General features: G+C 41.6%; 2 protein-coding genes across 4 annotated transcripts in view; both read right to left on the reverse strand.

Moving 5' to 3' along the window:
• hwt (heavyweight) overlaps positions 1 to 7528 on the reverse strand; it is a gene marked incomplete at its 5' end in the record, with an annotated part of 51819 nt that extends 44291 nt beyond the window's left edge. Inside the window, 4 exons of the mRNA NM_001272555.2 lie at positions 2158 to 2317; positions 3378 to 3767; positions 4091 to 5912; positions 7365 to 7528. Coding sequence (NP_001259484.1) covers positions 2158 to 2317; positions 3378 to 3767; positions 4091 to 4527 — 987 coding nt within the window. The remainder of the gene's footprint in view (positions 1 to 2157; positions 2318 to 3377; positions 3768 to 4090; positions 5913 to 7364) is intronic.
• A 716-nt stretch (positions 7529 to 8244) lies between these two features.
• Pits (Protein interacting with Ttk69 and Sin3A) lies at positions 8245 to 22269 on the reverse strand. Of its 3 annotated transcripts, none has more exons than NM_132581.3 (4): positions 20648 to 22269; positions 12801 to 12890; positions 11848 to 12485; positions 8827 to 11702 (listed from the first exon to the last, which is right to left on the reverse strand). In NM_132581.3, the coding sequence occupies exons 1-4, from the start codon at positions 21624 to 21626 to the stop codon at positions 11562 to 11564; spliced, it is 1848 nt and encodes a 615-aa protein (NP_572809.1). In that variant the 5' UTR covers positions 21627 to 22269; the 3' UTR covers positions 8827 to 11561. The 3 variants fall into 3 exon arrangements, with proteins under 3 accessions (NP_001259486.1, NP_572809.1, NP_001138192.1); NM_001144720.3 differs by having other exon boundaries at positions 10287 to 11702; positions 12801 to 12935; NM_001272557.1 differs by lacking the exon at positions 12801 to 12890 and having other exon boundaries at positions 8245 to 11702.
• Between the last annotated feature and the right edge of the window lie 246 nt (positions 22270 to 22515).

Genomic DNA, 22515 nt, shown 5'->3' on the forward strand with positions numbered 1-22515 from the left:
TAGAACTACTTAAAGTGTCAACAAAATTTCGAAATGCCATTTGTTTGCCAACCCTGTTATTTTGCCTTCACTTTGTGCATTACTCGGTTGTTTCCCCAACTCATATTAGGGGAAAATCGAATTGACAAGGACAGCCACAAGTGGTTCGGGTTGATTTTAGGAGTGCCATGAGTCGGGGAAAATGGAAAATGGGGAAAAATGGCGATATATCGAGGGACTGCCAACTCCCGATTTCTGATTACTGAGAGTGCCCCTCACTTGGCAGCGATTTCACTGGGCGCCTGGGGGTGAATAAATCCAAATCCCGCGCCAACGGATTGCCGGATCCGTCTGCCGCACACCTGATAAATCCATCAAAATCCGGAAGCCGGAGAAGTGGAATGGCGAATTACACTGGCATTTTGATGTACATACGTACATACGTGCAGAATGAGCAAAACTAAAATTCAAATTGAAAATCTACGTGAATATGTTCTATACATTTTTTCATGTATCTTAAACATTTAAAAATAGAAAACTTAATAATAAATACTAATACTGTAATCCAATACAGTTGTGAAGCAGTGTATTAGCAATTCAACCATTTCAAAACACAATTTTGCCATCCAACTTGTCCTGCTTATTTATTTATCAAGCGAACTGCGGCAGGTGAGGCAAAGTTTTGGATTGGACTTCCGCCTTTTTGGATTGGGATTCGGTTTCGCCAGGGGTATTACGTTTACTGTCCACGCAGCTTATCGAATCGGACAGCTGACAGTTGTAGAAGCTCACAGGAGCCGATGGAGCCACAACCAGAATAGATGGATGGATGGATGGATGGATGGATTGGAGGATTCGCGAGAGGATGGGACCGATGATGAGGTAGCGATTTGAAGTGCTCTGCAGACAGAGAGCGCAGCGTACTTAGACAACGTTTGCCGGCTGATAAATGGTTGCCTGTCACTTAGCCGCGTTCTTGATGGAGTACTAAGCCATTCAACCAACCAAACCACCCACCCATTTAACCCACAGTAGCAGCGTCGGAACAGAAAAACTTGCCCGCAGGCGTGCTGAAAAATAAAACAAAGTTGAAGTTCACCAAACGAGAAAATCTCGCATTAGTGAGCCTGAGCTTGAGGTTGGATTCGAGATTGAGTTTTAGGCCAGAGTTTGGACTTAAAGTTGAGGTGGAAATTGGTGTATGGAAGTGGCATTTAATACTTCTCTAAAGTTATATCATAAAATATATGTAAAATCGCACCAGGACATCAGACGCAGAAATCCCGTGTAAGTGTGCCTAAAAGCATGCAGCTATATATTTCTTAGATTGGCAAGTTTAAGAAATTCACTGCATACTTTTAGACATCATTAATAACAATTTTAGATGGTTCGTTGACATATTCAAAAATGTTAATGTATTGCACAAATAAAATATCAAAACTGCGGCTCATGATTTTATTTTTCAGCAATAATTTAGGTAATTGACTTAAAAGTGTCCACCTGCTGACTGCTTTCGTTTTCACTTTTTTTTTTGTTTTTTTTTCAGCCGTAGCCTTATTAAGCAGTGACTTTAATTACGTTTAAATATTCATTAAGCCTGGCCCGGGGTCCTGGCCATTTGCAGCATTCCGCTTCGTAGCCGCCAGGTTCAATTTCAATTTAACTTTGTTATCGGCTGTGGCACCCCGGGGCCAGAGTGTTTTCGGCTGCCAAATCAAATTCGACGCCCAATTAAAATTCAATTTGCTGCGCGCCATTAATTAGATTCTCTCCACCCCCCACCCCCCCCCCTCTATCTGGACCAATCAGGCAATTATGGATTTCGGGACTGCAGGAGGAGACTGAACTTTCTTCTAATAGCAACGAAAGCCACCTGAGACTTTGTATACCGCCCCCACACCATTATGAAGCTATTAGACACCCGAACCACAGTTATCTTTATGCAAGCCACATTGAACAGTCTCGCCGCCACCTGCAGCGAGCGGCGGCCCCATTAATTAGTGTGGCCGACGCTGCTATTGAAGCTGATTTTCCCTTGGACACTGCAATTAGGTGTAATATATGCGCATAAATTGATGCGGCATGTGCAACATGTGGTGCTCGATTGGTATTTAAGTTTAACCATATCATGCTTAAATACTAATTAAACGAATATTCATGTTGGGCTTCATGACTCACCTGCTTCTGCAACGTGTTGGACAGCTCCTCCAGGCACTCCTTGCGCTCGAATCGCTCGAACTTGAAGCTATTGGAGCGGTACAGTTCGTTGTCCTCCCGCCGACGATTGCGGCACAGCCTTCGGGTGATTATGTTGCCACCACTGCCACTCAAACGGGGACTGCAAATGAAATTATGGTTAGAAATTTAGTCAGTTTGAGCTATAGGTATGCTGAAATACAAAAAAAAATATATTATATTCATCTTCTACAACTTAGTTTAAGCCTCTTAAATTCTTGTTATATAAATGCTGATGGACTATTGCTCAATTGGGTCCCTGCTCGGGCGCCATCAACTTGATTTCTCTGCTGACGGGCGCTCTCCACAACCCTCCATACTCATTAACCATCAAAAAAAAAAAAAGAGGAAGGATATGCAAAAAAAAAAAAAAAAAAATGAAAAACGAATAATACTTTGCCATGGTGGGCGGGGGTCACATTCGAGCTCGTTAGCTGGCGCTTCATTAAAATTTCACACATTCGGCGGTAAAGAAAACTGTGCTCCATTTACCTTATTATGTATGCGCGATGTCTGATGTTGTTGGCTTAAAGCCTCAAAAAGTTAAGCTCGACGCCCAATGGAACGGCGACCCACTTTGCATTTGGGTTCGTTCAACGCCCGCGGCCACTTCAACGGCTCAAAAATACTGCAAACTGAAAACTGAACTCGGAGTTGCAACCGAAAACTCCAACGCCCCAACTTAACCAAAACCACAACAACAAACAAATGAAAAACTCTGAGAGGGCGGTTGAAAATGGGGTAAAAAGGTTTAAGAAAAAAAGGAAAAGACCGAGCGAACAGGGGACATAAATACAAAAAAAAAAAAAAAAAAAAAAAAATAGTAGGCAACCCGGTAAAAACTATGCGGCAAACAAAAGCACAAGCCACTGGAGCAGACTCAAGTGGCAGCCACTTGGGCACTCCAACGCACTGGAGCTCCAGTTGCAACTCCAGTTGCGCGCTGCACTCAGAGAAATCAAGGATTAAAGATTTCGTAAGCTATAGTACAATAAATAAAGACAAATAATATATCCTTCAAGAAATAATTGACTTTAAAAATATCTTCTAAGTGTTTTATATGACATTATAAACTATCTTCTTTTTGTGTGGCTTTTCTTTTTCAAGCGTAAATTGCTTCTGAACTATTTAGTTATTTTTTAAAGTGTAGAAGTGCTACTCACCCGCAGGGCTTGCAGTGCGTCATGTGCAGATCCCAGTTGAGATGGAAGTTGAACATGCGCAACTTGGCCACCGCCCGCTGTCTCAGTGAAATGTCCGGCTGTCCTCCAGTTCCGGATCCAGTCGCTCCACCTCCAGCACCTCCGGCTCCTCCTCCTCCTCCTCCTCCTAAGCCCGCAGTGTTTGCGTGCCCGGTTCCAGATCCCACAGATGGTGCTAGTGCCGTGCCGCGCTGGGGATTCGGATACATCATCACTGTGCCGCTGGGCGCCGAAGTGGCGAAAAGACGACGGGATGAGCCACCGCCAACGCCGACAGAAACGCCCCCGCCATGATGGTGACTGGGACGATAGTGCTGGTGCTCTTTCAGTGTATAAAAGCCGCCCGAGGAACTGCAATGGAAAGCGAGTCAAGGCCTCGTTAGAGTCTCCGCCAGGAACATTGAATGGCATTGTCTTGCGAGAAAATTGAAAATAAAGAAAACCGAGAACCACCATGAAAAGGGGTGCTCGAGAAATCTCTAGAGTTTTCAATTCGCTTCAAGTGGTGCCCAAAAGGCATATTGTCTTGCGGCATTGATTCATCGAACTTCCGGATTTCCGGATGTGCACATCGTGACATACTTTTGGACACCTTAGCGGCGAGGTGCAAAAAATAATAATATTTAACGCGATTTTTTGAAATTCCTAATGATTTGAAGGGAATTTAAACTTACGACATATTGTCGCCACCAGGATCGCCGACGCAACTGGTGACACCCATTCCACCGCCACGTCGTGGGCGACTTTTCCGACGGCGTCGCCTGCGGCGTTCCGAGGAAGCGGTACGTGTTTGCAGGACATGTTGGCTAAGGGATTTGTTACAACCGCCACCTCCACCGCTGCTGGCCAGTCGTCGTCCGGTGGCATTGCTGCCACCACTGGCAGTGATGGAAGCACCAATGCCTCCGCTGGCTAATCCCTGGACAGCGACCACCAGCTGGCCATCGCCGAAACCGCCAGCCGAACTAATCGTGTCGGTGGATTGAGGCGTGGCTGCAGTGGCTCCTGTGGCTGGGCCACCGATGATTCCATCGCCACCTGCTGCTTGCTGTGCTTGCGACTTGCTGGTGTTGCGCAAACTGTGGTTTACTTTTCGCCACATGCGCTCCATCTTGAAAAATCCGCTTGATTCCTTGCGGCGATTCGATAATGTTTTCTTGATGAGGGGTATATTGTTGAAAGTGATTGTTGCATACGAGTATATTTGTTAGCTTATTACAGTTTCCATTACTCTTTTCGCTTTACCCCAATAAATAGTTTTTTTTTATATATTTATTTAATTTTTGGTTAATTAAAGATATATGAGAATTTTTTCAGTTAATGCCAAATGCGTTCCAGCTGCTTAATTTCCTTTGTTGGTTCATTGTTGAGTATTGGTGTGCGTCCTTGTTGTGATTTGTGGTTGAATATCTCTTGCTGCTCAATACAGATTCCGTTAGTATTTTGGTATTTTTAAATACTTTAATTGTTGTAAATATGTGATTTAATGTGAAATGATTAGCAAATATTTTGGTTTTTTACCAGTTTGTTTAGTAATGCTTTAAATGTATGGAAGCCGTAGATCTAAGATACTTTCATTTGCATAATCCACAACATTTATTTAAATGTAAGCCTTTTCGATAATAAGAAGTGTTTTTGCTAAAACGTTACGTTAGTTTAAATTTTGTGCGAGTTTAGTCGGTGTTTACCATTACTATGTATTAATCCTAAAGATTTAAAGTTTTTGATATTGGCAAGCACTTTTTTTATTATTGATTAATTTATATAGTTTATTTCAATTACCACATGTTTTTGAAGAGTTTTAGCCATTGCTAGGAAGTTTTTGGTATTTATTTTCAAAACAGCTAGTTGTTAACCTTTTCGTTGTTAAAGTTCTTTCTATTTAATAGTTATGTTTGATATAAGATATTGATTTCATTTAAAGTTGTTGTGGAACAATTTGAATTTCCTTTATTGGTTTTTGTAAACTTATTTTGTTAGTTGGTGTAAATTATCGTTGTTGAATCTTCTTGGCAGTTGTTGATAGTCGTTCATTCCCCTGTTGATGTAGATAGTTGTTTTTACCTATGGGTTGATTTCATGTGGAGTTCTTCTTAGTTGTTGTTTTATTTGTTGTTCCTTTTATGTTGTTTCCAACCATATTTATCAGTTTCTGCGGGTATCCATTTTCCTATTGGGAAATTTCAGCTAGCTACGAGGGTTGGGACATTTTCTAGTTTCTTGTTTGCCACACTCCTTTCGTGTTCTGCTTTTTCTTCCGGTCTTTCTCCTCTTCGGTGCGGCTGTTTTTGCTGTTATTGTTGTTAGCTTATTGTTTTTAGGTGGCAGTGATTAGTTGTTGTTGCGGTTGCTGTTGTTATTGCTTGATTGACTTTCATCTTGGTTTACCTTGGATCTCGTTCAAATACACAAAGGGACACTCATTCGATTATACAGAAAAGCTACTCAGCAGGAACTATGCATTGTTGTTGTTGTTGTCATTTCGATTGTTGTTGTCTGCGAAAAGCGGAAGCGGAAAGTAGAGAGCATGAATTTGAGTCTAGGACTCGACACGTATGTGCCCTGCAGTTCCAATATTCATCGCTACTCAATCAAAACCACCACAAAATCGCACTTCGATTGTTTTGTGGGAAATCTTGTGCTTTTTTCTAGATGCTTTTGTGATACTTTGACAAAGTAATGAATTCTTAGGACATGTGAATGCTAAAATCATCACTAGTTATCGTACAAACTGAGCGGTGATTGAGCGCTTGTGATGAATGCTAGGTGGTGATTCATCGCTAAAAACGTAATGAATGAAAATACAGGGTACATATAGGTACGTTTGTATGTGTATGCTTAGCGTGCTTGAGTTCCTGATTGTGTGTAATTGTGTGGGTGAGTGGCCTGCACTTTTAGGTTAAGCACGCGCTTCACTCATTTTTCCTTTTTTTTTTTTGTTTTGTTGTGTTTGTTATTTGTTTTATTTGCTGCCTAAGCCGCTCTATTTTTGCCCCTATTTGTTGCTGTTGTTGCTTTCTACATTGCACTTGTGAATGAATGACGAATTTTTTTGCCACTGCCTCTCCACTCACTCTCCACAGCGCTCTCGCTCTCTTCTGTCTCTTGCTTGCTCCGAAGAGTTACGGTTACGGTTTTTCTTTTATCTCGTTATCAGCACACTTTTTGCACTTCTTTTAATAGCAATTCTGCTTCTTTCATTTTCACCATCTAATTTTTGCACACAATTTGTGTAATTTTGCGTGGAAAATACACTTATTAAACGCTGCGCATTCCACAACTACAACGCAGTTGTTGTCTCGTTGTCAGGTTGTTGCTGTAGTTGTTGTTGTTGCTGTTGCCGTTAGCGCCTGGCTGGCTGCTGGCACGTTGAGTCAACATCATTTCAGTTCACCCAAAAAAGACAAAAAAAACAGGGACACTGTCTCTCTGCACAGTGGGTTACTTTGGCTTGTCAAGTTTATTCCAAAACAAACAAAATTTGTAAAAAACATAAAATAGATTGTATTTATATTACCTAAAATATATTAATTTTTTAAAAAAATGTAACACTATAATAAAATTTTCTCAAATTGTTGGAGATGTGAAACAAAAATAACACCCACTGTGCAAGTCAGAGAGAAAGGTTCAAGAGAGAGAGCTAGAGAGTGCGCTCTTGCCGCTTAGGATGTGCATATGGTCGTGCGTGGGCGCAAGCCATGTTACGGTATCCAATCCCGTTTCCGTATACGTGTGAGTTGGTTTTTTTTTTTTATGGCTGTATTCAAAGTTGTGTCCTGTGTATAACACAAACACATTGCGCTGCAGAGGAATATGCTCGTACAGATAGAGAGAGACTGCGAGTGAGAGCGAGAGGAAGCTGCCTGCTTAACCGTTTTGACACCTTTTGTTGCCTATATTTTGGGGCCAGCACACACACACATACTCCCACACAGGAATTTTGAATACCGGTTAAAATTTGGGAAAAGACACACTGCCGAATCGGCCAACGGTTAACGATAAACAATCAATCGGAATCCACAGGAATCCACATTTTTGTATCACACGAGAGCTGAGCAGAAGCCGCTGCCCGTTTATTGGCAACGCGCACGCACAAATAACGGAGCCACTGTGGCAAAATCAGCGGCTGTGAAAGCAGCCTCAGCAGCTGAGAGCCGAGGACACGAGGACTCACACCCGAAGTCGAAACGATTGCTCAACCGCTTTGGTATCAGGTCGGTAAAATGTAAACATTGGGAGTATCGCTTGCCGGGCCAGAAAGCGACAGCGTAGAGCCGTAGATAGAGAGCACTCTTGCAGGACGATTGCGCAGCAAAGCGACATCTGCCAAGACTTTTTCGCAACTAAAACGATAAAATTCTCAAAAACACGACCAACGGAGGGCGCTTCGGTGGTAAATGCATAGAAAATTGAGAATGAATTTACCAAAACGATAAGCCAAGAGCTTTCTTTGTGGGCAAATCGCAAAGAACACCACCAATAGCGGGCGCTGTGGTATTTTCCACTTAGAAACTTATATTAACATTCATATATTCCCGAAACACGTGTCGTATGAGTAACATTGCAAATGAAACACAGGTCGTATGTGCGATATTTACTAATAATATCACTCATACGCCGTGTTGTTATGCGTTGCATGTTTTGCTTATAACATAATAATAATCTATTAAAAGCAAGAATTTGCGATATTTTTCTCAGGACGACCAACCTTTCCTTCAATATCAAATTATAAAAATGTCTTGGATCGCAACAATCATCCGATAAGTAGGCAATACTTTTTGGTAGGTTGGATTCTTCCGCCCAGCAAATAAAACATTCACGACTTTTTCGATTTTGTATAGTATTTTTAATTGTTTTGCCCGTCATCAAAGTCCCCAATCAATTAATCAATTATCAATTAATCATTGCCAGCATCCGCTATCGATTAGGTATTCGTTTTCGTGTCTGCTGCATCCGGTGTTTCCTCTTAGTTGTACCACTTGTGTGTCTATCTTTAGTCGTTAAGTGTATATGTAGTATAAAGTTGATACTCATGCTAAATCGAATCGACTTGGTTTGCTTCGTTCAAAAAATGTTATAGGCTATGCAATACAATTACGTGATCGTTAGTTGACTTTAACATTTAGTTGACTGACATCAAACACACAAATATAGTTTATATTTCTTTTAGTTTGATTTTTTTTTTTTAGGTTTTTTAATATGTATGTACTCGTACTTATATAGGGTTGATGCATTATGCGATATCTAATCCGTATTATATTTAGATAGCACTACTGTTTTACACACACACGCACAAGGTTTACAAACGTTAGTTATTATTTAGTTTAGTTTTGTTGTAAAGAAAATTTCGATTAGTTTTCTTCTTAGACTTAGATTGCTAAAACGTTGGTATTGGCCTATTGTATGATTTCTTTATAAATTGTTTTTCATTTTTTTCCATTTTTCTTTTATTTGTTTTTTTTTTTCTTTAATTGGGAATCTCATTTTTTTTTTAATTGAGATCGTTTTCTGGTTTGCCAAAGTGCTAAGCCTGTTCAAGTTTTCTTAGCTTTTTGCTTTTCATGCATTTTCCATTTTCGTATTTCCGATTTCCAGGATCTCATGCTCATCTTGTTGTTCTTCATGCTAGGCTATATCACAAAATGTGTTTTCTTTATCTTTTTGTTTTTTTTTGTTCCAACTGCTCTTCCGCTCGAAGAGAAATCAAAAAAATGTATAAATCTGCATTAAACTCAGTATTTGTGCTAACAAAATTAGTTTCAAAGCGAAAAAACTACTCTAAGCTATGGTACTTTTGAGTTTTATGTTTTGAAAGTATTTTTGTTAGCTTAAATACTGCGCCAAAGGAAAAAGTAATGATAGCTTTAAAATAAATAGCTTTAAAAAATGATTGTTAATTGGGAATTAAGGATCCACATATGTATGTACATATGTGAATTATGTTCTCCGCTTTTTTCACTTACTTTACCAGCAATTTCGTGAAAGTTTGGTGGTATCGAAAATTTCGAGTTTCTTCTATCGAATTCATCGAACTTTTAACAATTAAATCGCTGCTGTCTATCAGAAAACCAATTTATTCAAAATCAAACAGAATAAATTGTGAAAATATGTTTTGTAACTACGAAAACTGAAATTAATATCGTTTTATATAAATATGTTCGATAGATTTGAATACAATTTCAAAAAAAATCTACGATTTTCATTTCATTCATTAAATTTTAAAACGTCGAAGTAAATCGAATGAATTTGGCAAATTGAACTTGATAATACGCCCTGCTCAATTTGTATTTGTATAAATTGTATTTCATGACCAATTCGCTTGACCGTTTTCCTCTTTCATGTTAATATAGCTTTCCATTCGGATTTCCATGCGAGCCTAGTAAAAAAACCCTTTAGTAGACAGCATTTATAAATCAGTTTCAAATTGCAACCGCAAAAAGGACAATTGGCATTGACGCAATCCCACCAAACCACGTATGTATATTGGGACGCAATCAAAAAAATGATTCGATTCAGACCGATATCGAGATTTGTTGTGCTTTTTCGATTGGTTGGTCCAGTTTGTGTGTGCTCCTTACTTTTTGCAGTTCATGCCCAGCAACATCGGCTATATACATCCTATATATATATATATATATATAGCTAAAATAAAACATTTGCCAATCTAATACCCAAGAGGAGCTATCGCCCAGTTGGGCCGACTGCCTCGTTCAAAAGCACAAAAAGTGTTGCTAAAATGTTCAGTGAGCGAATGCGATTCGCTGTGATTTAAAAAATCTGTTTAAAATTCCACTGCAACTCCGTTATCGGTGTGTTGCCAGTTGTTTTTGCCGCCAATTTCGTGTTCAACATTAAATATATTTCTATATTATTAAATATATGTATATATTTATATTCCGATTATGTGGTATGCATACGTATGTACAATTCTTTAGCATAATAACTGTTCTTCTCTCGTATCTTTTCCATTCGTTTTTTTCTTGTGTGCTTAAATTAGTTAACTTACGAGAAAAAAAATGGTATTTATACGAATAAAAATATTTAAAAAAAAAAAAAGTAAGTTTGAGGAAGGAGGGTAAAGTGTCGATTGTGTAAATTAGGCAACATGTATAGAAATAAATTAATTCGTACATACTAAGTGTAACTTATGAATTAAATCGCTCGCCTACATAACAGAATTATAATTATCGCCTAATGTATAGGTTTTTATGTATAATCATATTTTAAAAAAAAAAAAGGATTTTATATCTAATGCCAGCAAGTGTATTTTCCTTTATTTGTGTTTTGCCGCCGCTTGTGTCTGCTACAATAAGATTGATTTTAGTTTACTATCGTTTTATTAAGAAAATTTTCAAGTTTCTCTCGCTTTCATTTCGGTTCGAAAATCTTTTCCACTTGGCTACGTATGCATTTTCGTAGAAATTTCGTGTTGTTTCGGTGTTTTTTTGTTGGGACAAATTTCCCAACGGCCGTTTATAGGTAAGCGCTTACAATCGCTTACATTAGTTTTTTCCGATTTTGCTGGTAACAATTTGCAATTTCATTTAGGTGTTATCATCTGTTGTTTATTTTTTGTTGCTTACACCTACAAAAGTGTGTTTTTGATGTCGTTTGTTGTTGTTGTTTTGTTGCTGTGTTGTCCTTGTTGTTGTTGTTTTGTTTATTGTGTTGTCCTTGTTGTTTTGTTTGTTGTGTTGTCCTTGTTGTTTTGTTTGTTGTGTTGTCCTTGTTGTTTTGTTTTTGTTGTGTTGCCCTTGCTGTTGTTGTTTTGTTTTTGTTGTTGTTGTGTTGCCCTTGCTGTTGTTGCTTTGTTTTTGCTGTTGTTGTGTTGCCCTTGCTGTTGTTGCTTTGTTTTTGCTGTTGTTGTGTCGTCCTTTTTGTTGTTTTGTTTTTGTTTTGTTTTCTTGTTTCTTTTTGTTGTTATTTGGTCGGTCGTCATGGACAAAGACAGTGCATTTACATTTATATATGCTACTGTTGAGATGCCGCCGCCGTGGCCAAAAAAAATGTCAGTTGCTCCTTAAAATGTGACCCCAACAGAGAAGTGTCGAGAGTTTTTAGATGCCAGATATTATCCGGGGAGTGTGTTGTCGCCTCTCAAAAGTGCTCCAAAGCCCTGCGCAGCTTCTTACAGTAAAATGGACATTAAGACTCGCGCTCCTTCTTCACCTTGACCTCCTCGCCCAGAATGGTGGTGATCTCGCCCTGCATGAATGCCCACGGTATCACCGAGTTGGCCAGTGGACAGCGATCGCCGCTGGGGCAGTACACCTCGTTGCCCAGTCCCTGTTGAGGAATCGAAACAATTTACAGTTAGTATGGAATTCCATAATGAAAAAAGAAGCCATCAATCCAACTGCAACATTATTGGATCTTGATAATGAATAAGCATGTTGCAGTGGATAGATGATCCATCTTTCGCCCCACTTACATTCTGGCGTTTGATGCTCTCGCGACTGCAGGGGAAGCAGAACTTGTGGTGATTCACCGAGGGGCATTGCACAAAGTGCGTGTCCTCCAAGCGCTCCTGGCACAGGGTGCACTTGAGCGTGGCATTCTGGGCAGCCGCCGCAGCTGCTGCCGCTGCGGAATTCGAGGCGGCACTGCTGCCCGGAGCTCCGCCGAGACCACCGCTGCCGGCCGAACCGCCGCCGCTGGCCAGTGGTGTGCCGCCTCCGCCGCCACCCTGACTTCCACTGCTGCCGGGTCCAGGATTCACGGATCCACCGCTGCCATTGCTGCCGGATGGACCATTACCGCCGGCCGGACTGCCATCGCCGGCTACCGAATTTGGCGCCATGGAGGCGGGACCAATGGCTCCATTGCCTCCGCTACCAGAACTGGCACTGCCGCCCGGTCCGCCGCTGGTACAACTCAGCTGTCCACTACCGCCACTGGGTCCGCCCAGTTGGCCACTGGCTGCATTCGAGCCGGGTCCTCCGCCGCCACCGCCACCAAGGCCGCCGGCCACCACCGCCTGGCCGGGATTCGAGCCGCCTACTTCGGAGCTGGTAACGGTGGTGCTGGACACGTGACGGGATCCGGACGAACGACGTCCTGACGAGGAACCTGCAAAGGTTGACATACAAATCGATTTGATTAGACTTGGCAAGCAACTAAATTTTGAAAAAAGAATGGGAAAATTGATGCAAATTCAAAAAAATAAATAATAAAAAAAAATATAAAGAAAATAAGGAAAGAAAATAATTAATCACTACAAATCAAATCAAAAATAATTATATCTTATCACCACAAGATGATAATACAGTTTTAAAGAGAGTAGCGTTAAAAGTAAACTAAGTATTAAATGTATTTTACAGTCATGCAATTGGCACTAAACTAACTAAATGATACCGCAACCGATTGTGTGAATGTGAAACTAACCCGAACTGTTCGGCGAGTGTACACTGCGCGGGGGCAGCGGTCCGGAGGGCGGACTCGATCCATTGCGCCGACTGGCCGGAGACATGTGCTCTGCAATGTGAAGATGGTGTGGAATCGGATTAGGAATCGGATTGGCTGCACAGAGAGAGAGAGAGAGAGAGAGCAATGAAAGGCAGCTCGATGTCAGTTTGATGATATCGCAGGATGATCTGATGATATTCCATACCCGATGCATCTTATATTCATACTAAATTTAACTATAAACAAATAAACGATACCCATCGAACTTGTCATGGTTTGCAAATTTATATGTGTCATTGGTCACAATAAAAACTTGAGCATGTAATCTCGTGAGTCAAGTGCAATGTACTATGGGCCTTGGCGCCCCACTTTGCCACAATATTATACACTGGCATTCATAAGTATGTCGACACACCCACAAAATCACCACTGACGAAAGCACAGCCTATAATTCGAGAGCTTATCCTATTATTCATACTAAATTATCCATAATTGACGTTGACATCGGCGATGGTCGGTCGAAGTCGACCTCACAAAATCGTTTCTAAAGATTTTCCAAATCATTATTCAGAACGTGTTCTATTCAGTTTGCAAATTGATCAATTCTTGCAGAATTGGGGAAAAGAAAAAGGCGTTTTCATTCAACTTGTGCTTTCGATTTTGTATGCGAATGAATTAAAATTAATCACATGTTTCGTTTTGCGCTTGCCTCTGTGCAAAATAAACTTATTGTTGTTTTTTTTTTTTTTATTAGGCTCGTTATTTTGTTGCTGTGTTGTATGTGTAATTTTAGAACTTGGCACGAAACATGTTTCTATGTATATTTTGTGTTGTGCACATATAAACACGTAGCATGTACTTGTACATATGTATATGTACATATACCCACATTCACTTATTACTTGGCAACGCCGGCCCAACAACAAGAACAGCAACAACAAGTTTCATTCACCGGCTGGCCATTGAATATGTGACGTCACAGCGGCACGATACGATTGCGTGTCATTCTTGTTCCACTGTGCAGGCTCACACAGCTGTTTTTTTTTTGTCGCCTTCTTTGTTTTTGTTGCTCTTGTTTCGCCTTCTCTCTGTCGTCTTATTCTCCTTCTTCACCGTCTCGTTGGCAAAGTGCCGAAGCAACGCGAAATGAATGGAAAGGAATGAAACGAAACGAAACGAGTTCTGCTGCTGCTGCGCATACGTCACGAAAAGCGGGCGGGCGTGCGAGTGAGCGAGAGGGGGAGAGAGAGAGCATGCAGCCAGCCGGTTTCTCCATCTCGTTTTGTTATTTTTTGCATGCCAGCATGCAATAATGTGTATGTACCCCAGACACATACATACATACATACATGCATATGCCGATTTGTTTTGACTGTGCGCTGTTGCTGCTGCTTCTTCTTTATATTCCACCTCTTTTTCGCTTGCTTTTGTCTTCGCTGTTCGCCGTCGCTGTTAAGGCGCTGTAAATTAGCTGTTATTGCGCTGTAAACTTGTTAGCTTTTTTATACAAGATTTCAATTTGGTCTCTTTTCGCATGCAATGCACGCGCACGCGTAACTGCTTGATATTGAAAATAAAAAATGAAAATTAAAACACAACAGAGCGCTGCAGAAGATGGTGGAGACGAGAAGCGGCGATTGGCAGGGCGAATTTCATTTGTATGCCCAACAGAAGATAGCACATTGCTCAAATGTCGACGCTTGTCAGTTTGCCGGCGTCGCACAGTGGGCTGCATACGAAATGAAGCTCTCGCACATTTGGCGAGTGTGTGCTGTTATGTTTATTTATTTGATAAACTGTTGCTTCTTTTACTTTTCCTTTTCCTTTTGCTCTTGCTAAATTGCTTACGCTGGCTAAATTGGCGAATAAGGAAAAGGAAGAAGAGGAAGAAGCGAGCAGCAGCACATGAAGAAAACGGCAAAGAAGGAGCGTAAAGAGAAGGTGAGGAGAGGGAGGGGGAGGCAAGGCAAAGTCGTGCATGTTGTGTGGCCCCAACACGTATGCATGAGAGTACGTGTGCGTGTGTATTTATAGCATTTGTTTATATTTTGCATGCAAGAGATGAAGAACAACAGCAATAAATGCCAAAGCGAAAGCCTATCCCCCCCCTTCACCCACCGCCACAAACCACTCCAATCCACCACCGCATTCTGCGTCCCTTTCGCACTGCTGCCGTTGCACAGTTGCAGTTGCATGTGCGTGGCCCATTGAGAAGAATGTGGAGATAGCTAGCGATAGAGCGAGACGGCAAGCCTGCCACATACAGTTGCAAGCACGGCGCGCACAGTGGGCGAAATGTGCGCGAAAATGATAACAGTGCCTTATCATTTTAATATGTTTGTATGACTTTATAAATATTTACTTTCTAAAACAACGATAACATAATATACGAAAGTCGTATAAAATGAAATTCAAATTTATTTGTATTTTGCATTAATAGTTGGGCCAATAAACTGCAGTATATGGTATATGCATAAATGAATTAGCCGTAAAGCCACTAAATTTCGTTCTAGGTCATTAACATATGTCAGCACTAGTGCACTTTCCCAAAGGCATTCTAATTCTAATTCCAACGAACCACTGTATTCAGTTTCAGTTTACTGCAGTCGAACTTCACTTGACTGCAACTTCGTTGCAATCTATTTTTGAAACGACTTTATTCAACGCAGATATATGAGCACACATGCACATGTAGTGCTTTAGTGCATATGGATATATATGTATGTATATGTACATATGTATGTATGTAGATATGCACCCCAATGTTTATTTGTTTTTCATACATTGGGAGCTGAAACAAACAAACAAATTTGCGCGATCTTCTGCGTTCCCAGTATCGAATATGAAACTATTAATAGAATTAGTTTACGTTTTTCGCCGTTCAAAACACATTTTGCCTGGCTATGGAATATTTCTCGATATTCCGCGTTTTTTCCCTTTTTTCGCACTACTTTGTTAGAATGAATCATTTGACAATTTATTACACATTTTTAGTCATGAGCCAGTGAAAACCGGGGCGAGAAATCTAAACAATAAATATTTATACAATGTTGTATATGAGAAAGGAAACCATATTGTGTGTGGTGTGTTTATATGTGGAATAGAAACACTATTCACCTTCGAATGAATGAAAACGAATCGCACCACACCCAATGGGCGGCCACGCCCATTTGCCCTCGCCCACCCCATTTTTCTTCACATCACTAGAATTCTATTTGGCCGGGTATTAAAAAATGAGATTTCCCGGGGAAAGGAAGGAAATTGCAATTGCTGACGAATCATCGAACTATTTGATTTGATTATATCATATATTATTTTATTTAAATAACCCTTTGTACTAACTAAATAATAGCTTTATATGTATGTATGTGTATTTTGTTAATTACATTTTTCTATTTTTAATCAGCTCTAATCGTTTATCAAAGTTCCCATTATGGTCAAAACTTAAATGTGGATGATAGGTATTATTATTTAACCTTATTTGATAAGAATACAAATTCCTAATAACCCAATAAGTACATTATAATGATGCGTTGATTATAAGACTTATCTATATCTACATTTTCTGCAAATTATCAAACCACGTGATTTCTGGGCATAAATAGTGCAACTAATCGGAAATATTAAAAACTAACAAACAAGTTTTTTCCAACTCGTTGATATCAATAAAATACAAAGTTTTAATGTTAAGAGCCCCATTAAGTTTTATAAGCTTTCTAAGCACAACCCCCACTGTATAATGCACACTTATTATAGACAATGTTATAAGTTATTCAGCGATATAATAAATTTACCCCAAGTGGGAATACTCTTAAGTGGATACAATCTCCATCGATTGGCTTCCGAAAGCATATCTTCAAAGGAAAAAAGCCTCAGGCCTCGTTTATTTGTGTTTATTCAGTGAACAAAGACAAAAAAAAAAAAAAAAAAACTTTGAAAAAACACAGAAGATCTAATGAAAAATAAACAAATGTGCTACATGATGCATGAGCGGGCATGATACCACTCAAATTGAATATAGCGACCCGGTACAACGCGGCGCTATCAGTCAAAGTTGGCCGTGGTTAAGCTGATAACAGTTGATAAGATAGACGACTGAGGACCCCAGTCCACTTAACAATTAGATAAGATAAACAAAACAGCTGTGTGTACTGAGTATCAAGAGCGGCCCCAAGTGCAAACGAAAGTGGAATTGGTAGTGCAAATGGGGAATTGGAAATGGGAAACGAAGCGCGGTGTTTTGTGTACCCTGTACTCTTGAGTAAGTCATACTTTTTTTCCCATCGGAATCCGTCTAGATTGCTTTTCTTATCTCCATGTCGGCGCGGCTGGCTATCGGGCGGAAAAAGAGCTTATCAACACACGGCCACACAAATCGGGATGATCTCACTAAAGAGATCAAGAAACTTTTGGTTTACTGCTAAACTTGGCTTCCTATAACTTTGAGTTCGGACTAATCCATAAAGTATAAAATTTTAGGCCAATAAAAGTTCGAGAGATATCACACAATTCCAACGTCAAATCGTATAAACTTAAAAATAAAACTGAGAAAACCCCAAATCTATTATCATCAAAAGCGGTATACATTGTCCCCAAATGTTGATAAGTAAACGCTGGTATAATTCGATTCCGACATCTATCCATCAATAAACGATCATTTAACAAAAACCGGGCGAATGCCCGTTCGACGCTGCTCTTTCCGTCTGTTTGTTTTTTTGGGTCTTATGTTTTGGGGCCTAGCTCCTCTTATCGAGCAGTTGTTTGGCTTATCAATTAACCACATGGTCGGGTCCCGCAGTTACGATTAGATATGGTCGATGGCGCAATCTCCGCCGATAAGTTAATCGCATATCTTCACAGATAGACCAAGTGCCAACCCCTAGAAAGGCAAATGAAATGTGTAAAGCTCTAGATACCCTAACAGACGAATCTATCGAAACTATCCTATATTCATTCACCAAAGGAATGGTTTAGACAACTAGGGAAGAAAGTAAACAACTTTTTAAGGGTCTTGAACTTAAAACGCCTTTATTCATATTTTACTAAATAGTTCGAATAAATGTTAAGCAATATTTAAAAACATATAACTTTACATTTTTAATTGTTTTAAAACTGCCGACCTCTGCTTAAACATAATGACCCACAGTGAAGGAACCACAATTGAAGTTGAAATTTTTCAATGATTATATTCTGATGGGCGCTGCTGTATCTAATCAGCGGCGGCGACTTTGCTACTTCACGTGTTTTAACGGTTAACAGCGGCCATGCACTCCAGCTAGCCATCTCGCTCGCACTTGCCGCCACTGCAGCTGCACGGAGCACGCAATGTCTAAATTACGAGAGAGTGGGAGTGGGAGAGGGAGATGCACTCCGCCCAAACACCCACCACCCTACCCCTCTTCACACCATCAAACCGAAGGCACGAACAGAATTCCTGGCGAACGCATTGGAATGGTCAGTCAGTAAATGCATACACACGAACTAGATACACACACACACTTAGCCGGCAACACGAAGCGCTGAATGAAACGAAACAAGGAAGAGGGGGAGGGTGGTAGGTGGGCAAATGAGCGGCGGTGTGGAGTGGGGGTGGCGCGCGCACGTTGCCGTTCCATTTTATCAGTTTGTACATACTAAAATATACATACATATAGCAACATACAATTTGTACAATTTTTCCTCTGTACACCCAGAAAATGTTTGTTATATTTTTAGTATATACACAGACGCAATAAATATGTACCCGAGTTGGTTTTTTTCCTGTTTTTTTGGTAATGAAACGAATACACACAGGAAGGAAGAAGCAGAAGCGTAACGTAAATACAAAACAACAAACGAAATTGGCACAGTGGGCGTTAGGTGGGAAATTCCAGAAATATGATTGGAATTATTTTCTGTCAAGTTCTTATTGCCTTTTGTCTGGAAGAAAGCAATTATTCCTATTGGCATTTGTTTTTAAAGATTTGAGCAAAGTCAAATTATGTTAACCACGTTATATGATTCAAAAACAAGCCAAGGGATAGAAATAATGGAATCTTAAGATAATAGTTCTTTTTCTTATTAAGTTAAGCTTTGTTTGCCCCACTGTTTGATGACGGCATCGGTATGAGCGAAAAAGTTTTTTTTTCATCTTGTCTTTAGTGTCTCTTTTTGTTGTTGTCACTGCAGCTCGTTCCGTAATTCGTATACCAACTAAAATTTATCTACACCCAGGTTCGACTGTGTGCGTATGTGTGTGTGTGTGCAACTTGTTATCGCATAGCGTAAAACGGAGAAACAGCAGAAGAAGCAGCAGCGAAAACCAAAACAAGTTTAATGACGTTTTGCGCGCGCAGACAAGAAAGAAAAAACACAAAAAACAAAAGGTACACACACCAACACCAGCGCACGAAACCAGTTTGGAAAGAAGAGAAAAGCGACAGAAGACGGAGGGAGAAAGAGATAGAGAGCGAGAACATTACAACGTCAGCGTCGACGATTTTTGCACGTCTCTGTTTATATTACATTCTGCGGCCCTTTTTTCGTGTGCTTTTTGCGCTTTTTTTTCTCGCCGTTTTTTGTTATTGCCATTGCGACTGTTACGTACGTGCATGTAAACGAACACGTAGTTGTGTGCGCGTGTGTGTCTGCGCGGTACATGCACATGTATATTCCCTATATGTATATTGGCATGTGCGCATGCCTTTTAATGGCAAGGGTTAGCAGCCCCTTTTTTCCACAGAGGGTTGCAAAATGCGTTTATACGCTTCTTTTTCTGTTTGAATGTACATGCATGCATGTGCACGTATGCGTGTATGTGTGAGTTATACATACGCATTGGGTGGCGATAAGGACGCGCTGATAAGCAAATGAGTTATCTAATCTCCAACACAACGCTCCTTATCATCCATGCAAACGTAAATGTGTACGTGCATATACATGAGAAGCGCAGTCTTCTTCTAGCTCGCCTTCCAGTAAGGAGAGATAAGGAGCAGGCAATCACGCCGTTTCACTCTGCCCTGAATAAGCGGTATGTGTGCCACTATATCGCCGCCTCTCTTCCTCCCACTCCCCCACCACGACCTTCCACCCACATCCAGGCTAGAGCGAGGCAGAAACAGTGCTCTGTATCCCGCGATCACGGCTCATATTAAAAAAAAAAAGGCGGGGGATTGGTAAGAAACGGTAAACAAATACAGTGGCCGCCAACTTTTTCAAACTTAGGATTTAAGCAAATTTCCTATGTTTCCGGAGGATAAAATAGTGTTTAATTTTATCCAGCAAATCTTAGATTGAAATTAGCAAAAAAAAATTTCCTCTAACTCACTTGTTTGTTTAAACAAGTTTTTATTTTTGTTTGACATTGGCTATCAAAGCAAACTGAAATATCACCCCTCGAAGAGTTTTGTATTTGAAATATTTTGATAAAATATACTTTAGAAGATATCAAGTGTTCACTGTGGCTGGGAAACAACATCCCCCTGGTCACTCCATTTTTTAATCCATATCGCGTATTTCCCACTGGCGATTCGATCCGATCGCTATAAGTGATAAGAAATCCATCACTGATAGGGGATTATCCCAAATCTGTTTTCCACCACGATAGATAGTGTTTTGTACTATCATTTATAAAGCCAAATATTTATCAACGCGGCACTTTTGAGACTCTGATCACTTTACTCTAATTATTATGAAAGGTAGTTTTCAAGGTAGTTGAAACTACTCCTGCTTTTCCCGAATCCCTACTGCAAATGAAAAATTTTCCCATTACTTGCTGCAGCAAAGTTCTTTCTATTGGGTAACCACTGTGCCAAGTATTTTGAATGATCTATGTCATGTTTGCTCACCTGCTTTGAAGGTCGATGCATCGAAACTGGGCGCTCTGACCGGCTGCTGCTTATCACGGAGTCCGCTAAGCTGACGCTCGGGCACATAGCTGACCGCCGCTGGCAGGGATTCGCCACGCGTCAATGGCGGTCTGCCGCCCACGCCACTTGGATCGTCCATGGCGCTGCGCTTGATGCCGGGCGGACAACCGCCGGATACGCCTCCGCCGGCGGATAGGGAGTTGCCAGCACTGCCATCTGGCGCCAGGCCGTGTCCCGACTGCTGTTGCTGCTGGCTTACATCCACATCGACATCCTCGCTGGGCGGACGCTTTAAATTCACGGATAGGGCGGGCGGTAGGCTGCCACCGCCACTGCCGGCGGTGGGTACGCCGCCGCCGGGTGCACCGCCACCGCCGCGGGTCGCATTTGGCGGCAGGTGGTGGGGCGTCATGTGTGAAATGCGTACGGGTCGTACGCCGCCACCGGGGGCATCCTCCAGCTTAACGGGATAGTCCAGTGGCGGACCGATGCGTGGCACTGGCATTTGATAGGGCATCTGATGGTGATGATGCACTGCAGCAGCGGCGGCGGCAGCAGCAACGGCATTGCCCAGCGAACTGAGCGAACCGGCGCCCGACGGACCTGGACCACCACTTCCGGGCGGAGCACCCGGTGGACCGCCGCCACCTCCGCCGCGATGGGAACCCGGTCCTTGTCCCGGAACTGGACCGACTTGTAACTGTTGTTGCTGCTGTAGGACGACGGCGGCCGCTGCAGCGGCGGACACTTCGCCGTTCTCATGGGAACGCTGCTGTTTGCTGGCGGGATGGAGACGCTTCATTTGGCGGGCGGCGTCCAGCACCGCCTCGATGCGATCGGCGCCCTCATAGTTGACGCAACCGCGGCACACCGCCTCCGAGAAGTCATTGATCATCGCCCAGGGCATGCGGGGTAAATCGCACAGATAGCAGTGCTGCCTTTTCGTTTGCAGCGACATCCTGCTGCGTTTCTGGAAACTGTCAACTGGCAACTAGCAACTGTCAACTGTCAATTGGCAACTGTCAATTGGAAGCCCTGGATGGGCTGGATCTGGAAATGGGTTTGTGCTGTTTTAGCTCACTGGAATGGCTAACTGTTCCTTCCTGCTGGATTCCCAATTCCTATTATTTATTATTTTCTCCTTTTTTTTCGCTTTCTTTTTTCTTGTTTCAGCTTCTTTTCGGTTGTGCGTTGTAGCTATTTTTCTTATTTAGCATTTGTTATTCATGTTTTCGTATTGATTTTCGCACACACGCACATATACACGCGCGCACGCACGCATATTTCACCGCGCTTCCACCCGAAAAAAATTCACTTATGTTTTTTCCTTCAGCTTCAGCTTCTTCTTCTTCTTCTTTTCTATTGTGCTGCGCCGCGCTGCTCGCCAACACGCACGCACACAGGCACACACACCACACACCACACTTAGGCACGCGCGCCGCAGAGTGAAAGAGAGAGGGTGCGCGCGAGTAAGCGGGACACGTAAATGTACGACGACGCCAAAAACGTGTAGGAACAAAACGAACGATGAGATCGCAGCGACGCAACGAATGACTGAAAAAGCGACCGGACGCCACACAGCTTGCTGATAGAGTGTGGCCTTGGCTGGTATGTGAGAATATACCCCAGGGGCCAAGCGAAATGTACTAAAAAATCTTCGCTGCCGCAATGGGAAATACCAAGAAAATACCTGAAATACTGGCTTATATCAGAGACACGAACCTTTCAGTGGACTTCAACCAGGGTTGCCAAAGTGGCTGAGACTGTAGCGAAGACTTCAACCATGATAAAGCTAAGGAAATTTTAAATTTTCTTTAAAATTTAGCATCATTTTGAGCATAGTAATT

This window comes from Drosophila melanogaster, chromosome X, assembly GCF_000001215.4.
Source record: "Drosophila melanogaster chromosome X".
Taxonomy (NCBI): domain Eukaryota; kingdom Metazoa; phylum Arthropoda; class Insecta; order Diptera; family Drosophilidae; genus Drosophila; species Drosophila melanogaster.

Coding starts and splice junctions, on each gene's coding strand:
- Pits (NM_001144720.3), bottom strand. CDS start 21,626: ATGTCGCTGCAAACGAAAAGGCAGCACTGCTATCTGTGCGATTTACCC. Junction 12,936..20,647: donor TGCATCGACCTTCAAAGCAG/GTGAGCAAACAT, acceptor CTCTCTGTGCAG/CCAATCCGATTCCTAATCCG. Junction 12,486..12,800: donor ACACTCGCCGAACAGTTCGG/GTTAGTTTCACA, acceptor CAACCTTTGCAG/GTTCCTCGTCAGGACGTCGT.